Here is a 10,986-nt window from a genome sequence, read left to right as displayed (position 1 = left end):
TTGCATACAAGGCAGATGATTTTTCAGTGATAAAATACAATATTTTAAAAGCAGATATTCCATAATAAAATACTGAACACCAAGTAGCAAACAATAAACAGAATTGGACAACATAACATCCTCTAGATCAGTGGTTTCCAGTCTCAGCAACTTGAGTGAACTTTAGCACCCAGAATTCCCCAGCTAGCATGTTGGCTGGGGAATTCTGGGAGTTTATTTATTTAGCATATGGCATCTTCAAACTTCATGCAATCACTGATATTATATATGATAAATTCTGGGAGTTGAATTCAACTCATCTTATTATTACTGAGAAACACTTTTCTAGATCTTTGGTTCTATTATCCAGAATAGTACTAAATACAGTGGTGGGATTCAGCCGCTTTGTGCCGGTTCAGGAGAACTGGTAGCTAAACTTACCTGAATTCAGAGAACCGGCTGGGTTCCAGAAGTCCAGTTTAGGCCTCGGAAGTCTGGAGGAGGCCTCCCAGGCCTAGAACAGCCCACTGGCAGTGTGTGGATGCCACTTCCGGAAGTCCATTCTAGGCATCGGAGGCCTGGTGGAGGCCTTCCAGGCCTAGAACAGCTCACCAGAAGTGCATGATGCCATCGGAGGCCCAGGCCTGCATCAAATATGAAAACTGGTTGTTCAGGTATTTGAATCTCACCACTGACTAAATCAGGGGTGTCAAACTCAATTTCATTGAGGGCCGCATCAGCATTGCAGTTGCCCTCAGGGGGCCAGGTGGGTATGGCCTGGGTGGGCGTGGCCAGCTCTACATCGTTCGCATCAAGGGTGCCTATGGGGGCCTGGGCAGGAGTGGGACAGATCTGAGGGTTTCTGGCAGAAGGAGGGTCCCAGGGCCAGGGCCTAGGCAGTGGGGGCCGTTCCCTCACTGTTTCCAGGATGGCTTCGCGGGCCACATGAAACCACTTTGCGGGCCGGATCTGGCCCCCGGGCCTTGTTTGACATGTCTGCTCTAAGCACAGGCTAATAATAATAACAACAACAACAACAAAGTTGGAAGGGATCTAGTCCAACCCCTGCTCAAGGAGGAAACCCTATATCATTTCAGACAAATGGTTGTCCAGTCTCTTCTTAAAAACTTCCAGTGTTGGAGCATTCACCGCTTCTGGAGGCAGGTTGTTCCACTGGTTAATTGTTCCAACTGTCAAGAAGTTTCTCCTTAGTTCTAGGTTGCTTCTCTCCTACTTGATCAAGGCCTCATGATTAAACGCCAAGGAGAGTGCCTGAAACTTACTTGTACACCCCCCACACACTAGTCGACACAAAGGAAAACTCATAAATGTCTCATTTATTGGAACCATGACAGTATGGGTTTACTCATTTCTTTAGCATCTGGCTTGGCCCATTTTAATACTCATCTCAGCTGTGTTCTCCATGCAAAATTTAGCCATTTAGGCCTGCTCTGGGCACTTTCCTTTTCTGCATTGTTCCAAACAGCTGCTTTTAACAGAATAACAGAGTTGGAAGGGACCTTGGAGGTCTTTTAGTCCAACCCCTGCTCAAGGAGGAAACCCTATACCATGTCAGACAAATGGCTGTCCAATCTCTTCTTAAAAACTTCCAGTGTTGGAGCATTCACCACTTCTGGAGGCAGTTTTGTTCCACTGGTTAAATTGTTCTAACTATCAGGAAGTTTGGGAATTGAAGTCCCCGAGTCATAAAAGAGCCAAGGTTGCCTACCCCTGGCCTAGGCCTAGGCCGCTCTATGACTTGTGGACTTCAACTCCCAGAATTCCTGAGCCAGCCGTGCTGAGGGGAAAGGGAGAGTTTCCAAGCTGAGCCATGCTGGCTCAGGAATTCTGGGAGTTGAAGTCCACGAGTCATAAAGAGCCAAGGTTGCCTACCCCTGCCCTATATAGTCCTCAGCTTACAAGTTTGTTTAGTGACAGTGGCACCGTAAAACCTGATATATGACCGTTTTTCAGACTGACCATCTTTCTAGCCTCCCCATGGTCACGTGATCAAAATTCGGACCCTTGGCAACTAACTTGTATTTTTGACAACTGAAGTGTCCCAGGATCATGTGATCACTTGTCAGGACCTCCTGACAACCAAAGTCAAGATTCACTTAACAACTGTGTTACTAACTTAACAACCGCAGCGACTCACTTAACAACGGTGGCAAGAAAGGGCGTAAAATGGTGCAAAACCCATTTAACAACCGTCTGGCTTAGCCATGGAAACTTTGGGCTCAGCGGTGGTCGTAGGCTGAGGACTACCCGTGTTTGGGTTCTGACGTTGGAAAATTGCCGTACCCATTCTTGTTTATCCGCATCTTCGCCAAGGCTGCTGAGAACATTCTCCACTCGAGCCAGGCGTCCTGAGAGGGAAAGCAAGAGGCTGACCACCTTATCCAGGTCTCCAATGAACATTCGGTACTTGTCAAATTCGTTGGGCTTGCAGAGACCACTGATCAGCACTTCCACTTCCTCTCCCAAGGTGTTGTTGAGCTTGACGTCTGCTAGTAGGCTCTCCTTGTCCTCCTTCAGAGTCTCCAGTTTGTGGGTCAAGCTCTGGATGAGTTCGGCCTGGTTGATAATAAGCAAACAGAAATCAGTCACCACTGGGAGGCAAACTAACAACCTATGAGTGATCTCTCTCTCTCTCTCTCTCTCTCTCTCTCTCTCTCTCTCTCTCTCTCTCTCTAGATAGATAGATAGATAGATAGATAGATAGATAGATAGATAGATAAAAGGATCTTTATTTCCTGTTTTCAGAAATGCATCTCAGTTTCCCTTTAATTCTTTGTTAGTAATTTACACAAATATATGAATTGTCCGGTGTGACTACTGCCTGTTCGATAGCCTTCAAGATAGGCTGAAAACAGGAAATAAAGATTTGCCCCATGTTTGGGGCCTAGCAAGGTAATCTAAATAGTTAACATTTGAAATATAAATATATATATATATATATATATATATATATATATATATATATATATATATATATATATATATATATATATATATATATATATATATATATATATATATATATATATATATATATATATATATATATATATATATATATATATATATATATATATATATATATATATATATATATATATATATATATATATATATATATATATATATATATATATATACACATATACAGTCATGCTCGAAATTGTTGGCACCCCAGAAATTTTTCCAAAAAATCAAGTATTTCTCACAGAAAAGTATTGCAGGAACACATGTTTTGCTATACACAGGTTTATTCCCTTTGTGTGTATTGGAACACAACAAAAAAAGGGAGGAAAAAAAGCAAATTGGACATAATGTCAAACAAAACTCCAAAAATGGGCAGGACAAAATTATTGGCACCCTTAACTTAATATTTGGTTGCACACCCTTTGGAAAAAATAACTGAAATCAGTCACTTCCTATAACCATCAATAAGCTTCTTACACCTCTCACCCGGAATTTTGGACCACTCTTCCTTTGCAAACTGCTCCAGGTCTCTCTTATTGGAAGGACGCCTTTTCCCAACAGCAATTTTATGATCTCTCCACATGTGTTCAATGGGATTCAGATCTGGACTCATTGCTGGCCACTTCAGAACTCTCCAGCGCTTTCTTGCCATCCATTTCTGGGTGCTTTTTGACGTATGTTTGGGGTCATTGTCCTGCTGGAAGACCCAAGATCTCGGACGCAAACCCAGCTTTCTGACACTGGGCTCTACAGTGCGACCCAAAATCCTTTGGTAATCCTCAGATTTCATGATCCCTTGCACACATTCAAGGCACCCAGTGCCAGAGGCAGCAAAACAACCCCAAAACATCATTGAACCTCCACCACATTTCACTGTAGGTACTTTGTTCTTTTCTTTGTAGGCCTCATTTCATTTTCAGTAAACAGTAGAATGATGTGCTTTACCAAAAAGCTCTATCTTGGTCTCATCTGTCCACAAGAGGTTTTCCCAGAAGGATTTTGGCTTACTCAAGTACATTTTAGCAAACTCTAATCTTGCTTTTTTATGTCTCTGTGTCAGCAGTGGGGTCCTCCTGGGTCTCCTGCCATAGCGTTTCATTTCATTTAAATGTCGACGGATAGTTTGCGCTGACACTGATGCTCCCTGAGCCTGCAGGACAGCTTGCATTCCTTTGGAACTTGTTTGGGGCTGCTTATCCACCATCCGGACTATCCTGCGTTGCAACCTTTCATCAATTTTTCTCTTCTGTCCACGACCAGGGAGATTCGCTACAGTGCCATGGGTTGCAAACTTCTTGATAATGTTGCGCACTGTGGACAAAGGCAAATCTAGATCTCTGGAGATGGACTTGTAACCTTGAGATTGTTGATATTTGTCCACAATTTTGGTTCTCAAGTCCTCAGACAGTTCTCTTCTCCTCTTTCTGTTGTCCATGCTTAGTGTGGCACACACAGACACACAATGCAAAGACTAAGTGAACTTCTCTCCTTTTTATCTGCTTTCAGGTGTGATTTTTATATTGCTCACACCTGTTACTTGCCCCAGGTGAGTTTAAAGGAGCATCACATGCTTGAAACAATTTTATTTACCCACAATTTTGAAAGGGTGCCAATAATTTTGTCCGGCCCATTTTTGGAGTTTTGTTTGACATTATGTCCAATTTGCTTTTTTTCCTCCCTTTTTGTTGTGTTCCAATACACACAAAGGGAATAAACCTGTGTATAGCAAAACATGTGTTCCTGCAATACTTTTCTGTGAGAAATACTTGATTTTCTTGAAAAATTTCTGGGGTGCCAACAATTTCGAGCATGACTGTATATATATATATATATATATATATATATATATATATATATATATATATATATATATATATATATATATATATATATATATGTGTAAAATTTACTAACAAAGAATTAAAGGGAAACTGAGATGCATTTCTGACTCCTTAGTCGTCTTCAGCCAGCTATACCCTTCTGAGATTCGAACCTGGGTATAGCTGGCTGAAGACGACTAAGGAGTCAGAAATGCATCTCAGTTTCCCTTTAATTCTTTGTTAGTAAATTTTACACAAATATATGAATTGTCCGGTGTGACTACTGCCTGTTTGATAGCCTTCAAGATAGGCTGAAAACAGGAAATAAAGATTTGCCCCATGTTTGGGGCCTAGCAAGGTAATCTAAATAGTTAACATTTGAAACATATATATATATATATATATATATATATATATATATATATATATATATATATATATATATATATATATATATATATATATATATATATATATATATATAATCTATCTATCTATCTATCTATCTGTCTATTTATCATCCATCTATCCATCCATCGCTCTAGATCTATCTACTATCCATCTAGATCTATCCATCCATACATCCTTTTATCTATCTATCTACCGTATCTATCTATCTATCTATCTATCTATCTATCTATCTATCTATCTACCTATATCTATCCATCCATCTAGATCTATCCATCCATCCTTCTATCATCTATCTATCTATCTATCTATCTATCTATCTATCTATCTATCTATCTATCTATCTATCTATCTATCTATCATCTATATCTACCATCCATCCATCTATCCATATCTATCTGTCTGTCTGTCTGTCTCTCTCTCTCTCTCTCTCTCTCTCTCTTCTCTATTTATCTATCTATCTATCTATCTATCTATCTCTATCCATCCCTCTCTTTCTCTCTCTTAACATTGCAAGGTAAGTCAAATGACAGTAGCATTTCATCAGTGCAGTACAGGCCCCGCCCCTTTCGTGCATGCACTGTGAAAAGGTGGAGCTTACATCCAACAGTGGCATGCTGCTTTTGTCATTTCAATGGAAATCTCTTGATTCCACAGATGTCTTCGGATTCACACAGCTCTGCTTAAGAGTATGCCAGTCCCTTCTGCACTGGACATGCTCAAAACTTACCTTCTTCTCATTGATGTCCACCTGTTCATCATCTCCACCTGCTTCTTCAGGCAAATTCTTGATTTTATTCAAGAGTTCAGCTTTGGGTACAGACACACTGTAGTACGTCGGGCAGGTGACCGGCATTATAGCAGCTTCCTTTTTTTCATTCCTAGACACAGTTGAGAGCAAATATATAAATGGGAATGTAGAGGAATATTTTTGGCCTTCTTGTGCCAATTAAAATACGTTGTGGAGCTACTGTGGATGGGCAAGAAATGAGTTTTTCTTTCTGATTGTGAGTTGCTTTGAGAATTAAATCTCAGCTTATATCAATTGGTCAACCTCCCAGTTAAGAACCTAAACTTTCAGAGGTCTCAAAGGTGATCATGGCAAGGTGGAAATTACAGACACTGAAGGTGTCCAGATGGGGGCCATGAATGCTGATTGTCATCAATTTAAAAGTGATGTGAAGTATTACTACCATTTTATGCCTTGGTAGGATCCTATTTGGAATATTGCATCCAGTTTGAGTTGCTACAATATGAAAAAAAAAGATGTTAGGACTCCAGAAAGAGTGCAGAGAAGAGCAACAAGGATGATTAAGGGGCTGGAGGCTAAAACATATGAAGAACGGTTGCAGGAATTGGGTATGTCTAGTTGAATGAAAAGGACTACAGGTGACATGCTAGGAGTCTTCCGATATCTCAGACGTTGCCACAAAGAAGAAGGGGTCAAGCTATTCTCCAAAGCACCTGAAGGCAGGACAAGAAGCAACAGATGGAAACTAACCAAGGAGAGAAGCAACCTAGAAATAAGGAGAAATTTCTGGACATTTAGAACAATTAACCAGTGGAACAATTAGCCTCCAGAAGTTGTGGGTGTTCCAACACTGGAAGTTTTTAAGAAGAGATTGGACAAACATTTGTCTGAAATGGCATAGGGTCTCCAGTCTGTTATTCTATTATCATAGACATGTTCTTCAAGGACCTTGATGGTAACACCAGACCACCACTGGAGGGTGCAAGCTATCTTTTTTTTTACTTCCAAGGATCTCCCCATTCATTAATCTCTTAAAGAATTCCATATTTCTGCAGAAACTTGATTCTCAGGTTTAATTTCAAGTGAACAGAGAACTTGCACGGAGGTATCATAAAGCATTTAATCCTCCTTTCTTAGCACAGGAATCGAAATGAAAACTTTAAGGCTACCTTATCCCTCTTATTCAAATTGCACACTGCAAAAGGAAATCATGGGCAAGCATATCTCAGAGCAGGGGATAGGACTAGATGACCTACAACAGGGGTGTCAAACTCAATTTCATTGAGGGTCGCATCAGCATTGCAGTTGCCCTCAAGGGGCCGGGTGGGTATGGCCCGGGTGGGCGTGGCCTACTGGGTGGGCGTAGCTAGACTGTGTATGGCGTACTGGGTGGGCATGGCCAGCTCTATATTGTTCGCATCAAGGGTGCCTATGGGGGCCTGGGCAGGAGTGGGACACATCTGAGGGTCTCTGGCAGGAGGAGGGTCTCTGGGCCAGGGCCAAGGCAGTGGGGGCCGTACCCTCACTGTTTCCAGGATGGCTTTGCGGGCTGCATGAAACCACTTCGCGGGCCAGATCCGGCCCCCGGGCCTTGTGTTCGACATGTCTGGACTAAATAGTCAGTAGCTCTGCTGAGTGGAGTTAATAGGAAGTAAAACCCAGAACATCTGGAGTACACCTGATTTACAATAAAATGTTTAAGCAGAAAAGTACATATAAATATACACAAAACTGGAAGACATTAAAATAGAGTAGTTTTGATTAATACAATAGTTGAGTCACAATCCAGTCTGAAGGATAAGCCAGGCTTGGCAACCACTGCCCAATACAAGAGGGCCTTTAGAGCCAATTTGAGATAATTTATCTCTTCCAAGCATTCTTTACTCTGTCCTGGGCAACTCTGCAGCATCCAACAAGCGAAGTCAATGGGAAAGCTGGCAGGAAGTTGACAATCATGGTCATATGAGGTCCTTGCTTAATTATACAGTCCTACAGTCCTAATTATACAATGATAGCCAGGCAGTGCTGGAATTGCTGTCAAGGGTGATCATGTGACGTCAAGTTTTCTGATCATATCACTTAGCAACATAGATTCTGGTCCCAATTACCACAGTTAACTCAGACTTACCTGTAATGAAATTAGCTTATATTCCCAACTTTTTGCAGAGGCTGATGCTAGTTAGAGCTGAGAGGAAGTGAAAAAACTGACCCAGATGGTTTCTGTACCTAAGGGGAGATTAGAATTTGGTTCTCCATGTTTGTAGTCAAGCACCTTAACATACCGGCTCTCTTCAAGATTATCAGCTTACTTAAATTGCTTTCAAAACTCAAGCCACATTTAATGTTTGATAGGTAGAGGGAACCAGCTACGTATATATTTGCCTGCATTGTAAAACCATTTCAAATACTTTTGACTTAATTCTGATGAACATAGAGCTCTTCTTCACATCAGTGAGACCAGACTCAAATGATCCTACATCAGACATACTATGCAAAAGCCAAGTTCTCTGGAGAAGGCTTTAATGCTGGGAAAAGTAAAAGCAAAGAGGAAAGCAAGTAGCAAAATGAATGGATTCAGTTATAATAGTGATGGGTGCACTGTTGAGAGACTCAAAAGGTGCTTTTTCAATAGGCAACTGGACTTTGTTTTTTTCCCCCTTGGAGATGTTTCGCTTCTCATCCAAGAAGCTTCATCAGTTCTGGCAGGATATGGGGGGGTGGGGAAATGGAAGGATTAGTTCTAACAGGATGGGGCGGGGGAAGGAAATGGAAGGATCATATTTCTTTGCAGTTGTAAGTTATTTTATGTATTTTTTTGTCCTAGAGAACATGTTGGGTTTTATAGATTGCAAAAAAAACCCGATATTAAAAAGCTGGAAAGACACCCATTCTCCATCATTTGTAGCATGATTTAAAGAGCTCTCTTCTCCCTCTATAGTTGAATAAGCTTTTCATCGCTTAATGTACTAGCTGATACACACAGAAATTTGACAATATGTAGCAGCATCTATGAGAGCCACTTTGGCATAGTGATTAAGGCGCCAGGTTAAAAGCTGGGAGTTCTAGTCCCACCTTGGACATAAAGCCAGTTGGGTGATCTTGCAACAGTTGCTCTCTCTCCGCCACAGTTCCAAATCAGTTCCAAAATCTTGCCAAGAAAACTACAGGGATTTGTCCAGCTAGTTGCCAACACTGACTTGAAGGCATACTTGTGCAAAGAAATGCATACCTTCTATGGTTCCTTTTTTCATTTTTTCCATTGTTAAGTAGACATTAATAATATATCCACACGTATGTGAGAGCTCCTTTTAATATAGATTAGATGTGTGCTTTCCCAAGGTTTACTTTATGTTTTGTTTGCTTGCTGCATTTGACAGACTTAGGACACCACTTTTTAAAAGCCTTTTATTTTCCTTCACTGTTATTGTTTTACAATACAAATTTTGAACACACAAAAAATCTACAGAACATAATTCTGCTTCACGTAAAATACAGAATGATATATATATATATATATATATATATATATATATATATATATATATATATATATATATATATATATATATATATGCTTCTTCATTCTTAAAAAAACTATTTTTGTTCTGCACATTGGCAAGTATAGGATAGAATACTACCCGCAAACAAAAGTTTGTATGGCAGGATTTAAAATTTCAGAGTTACATGCAGTTTCTGCACAAACCTGTTTTAAATAAATCATTTGTTTTTCAACAATATTTTCATTTAGGGATCAGGCATGTTTTTAATTTGAATTTATTTTTATTTGTTTATACTTTGAAAAATAAACTTATAATAAGGAAGTCATGGCTGTTTTCTTGCTATAGTTAAAATCCATGTATGGAGTAGACAATAAAATAATTTAAATAGTATATTTCATTCTAACCTGCTCACAAAGTGTGAAGACATGATTATCATATTAGATTCCCCCCCCCCCCGCTCAATTCAGTCATCTGAATATTGCAAACAGATTTCCAGTTTTAGACATAAAAATTAAAATTTGATAATGTGTACAATACATATAATCTTGGTTTTGTGGAATACTTTATTTCAAACAAAAGATTGTAAAGACTGCCTACTGACCATACTATCAAGACAAGAAAGGCACTAAGAACAGACAGATCTTTCTCCCAAGAAGCATTTTTTAAAGTTTAACTCTTTTCTCTATCATGTAAAAACCTTTTTTAGAATTCATTTGAATGCGTTATCTTTTGAAAAATAAAGTTAGTAAATACTTAGAAAATCACTTTACAACAGAATAATATTTTTTTTGCACCGTTTGACACTGTCACTGCAGATTTACAAAATCAATTACCAAACCTTTCTGTGTCTATCATTTGTAGCTTCAGTGAAACAGATAGAAAGATTCCTGTATATTTATCCCAGTCAGGTATTTAGAAACCTTCATATAGACATTTGCTAGAAAATGGCTTACAGCCCAATCTTTGGGGCAAGAGATATGAAAATTATGTTTTCCCAAGAAAATAATATGCTTCATTCCCAGAGTTGACTGGAAAGACCAGAACTTATGATATAAAAGCATTTTTGTTATGTTGCTGCATCATATACAAAGAAACATGGTGATGAGCAATGCAAATCCATAATCTATTAACAAGAAATGTATACAGTGCATGATAAGTTACCATATCTTTATTGTTGTCCATCGCAAATCCTTTGGAGGAAAAAAAAGTTATCACAGTGCTTACCAGGTAAGAGATTTAAGTCAAGGTAATGGTTAAAAGGTAGAATTAAGGGACCAGTTCAATTGCTATGGCATCACATCTTGGGGAATTCTGAGCACTTTTGGACAGTTCTCTCGCCATCTCCTTTTTGTTATCCGTTATGTATCATTCACCAGTTTACTGTATTTTGCTGACCGACCCAGATGCAAAGCCTGCCAGGAAAAAGGCCAATGATAGGAACGTGGTACAATGCCTTGGACATTCTTTTCAAAGTATTGGAAAGGTCTGTACCACCACACCCGTGCAAGAAGATTAGTCTGCGAAGCTTCTTTTAGCACCT

The 10,986-nt window shown here is 39.6% G+C and overlaps 2 protein-coding genes across 5 annotated transcripts in view; both read right to left on the bottom strand.

Moving 5' to 3' along the window:
* Positions 1–514: 514 nt before the first annotated feature.
* LOC308668485 (protein Shroom3-like) lies at positions 515–6,091 on the bottom strand. The gene is made up of 3 exons (XM_081328445.1): positions 5,926–6,091; positions 2,284–2,556; positions 515–623 (listed from the first exon to the last, which is right to left on the bottom strand). Exons 1-3 carry the CDS (start codon positions 6,049–6,051, stop codon positions 588–590), a joined length of 435 nt encoding a protein of 144 aa, XP_081184571.1. The 5' UTR covers positions 6,052–6,091; the 3' UTR covers positions 515–587.
* Positions 6,092–10,599: 4,508 nt separating this feature from the next.
* Positions 10,600–10,986, bottom strand: part of SGMS1 (sphingomyelin synthase 1) — a 99,709-nt gene continuing 99,322 nt past the window's right edge. For all 4 annotated transcript variants that reach the window (XM_081328985.1, XM_081328983.1, XM_081328984.1 and 1 more), the window contains one exon: positions 10,600–10,984. In XM_081328985.1, coding sequence (XP_081185111.1) covers positions 10,805–10,984 — 180 coding nt within the window. In that variant the 3' untranslated portion in view covers positions 10,600–10,804. The remainder of the gene's footprint in view (positions 10,985–10,986) is intronic.

Source organism: Vipera berus, assembly GCF_964194415.1.
Source record: "Vipera berus genome assembly, chromosome: 5".
Lineage (NCBI taxonomy): Eukaryota > Metazoa > Chordata > Lepidosauria > Squamata > Viperidae > Vipera > Vipera berus.
This window is presented reverse-complemented; position numbering and strand designations above follow the sequence as displayed.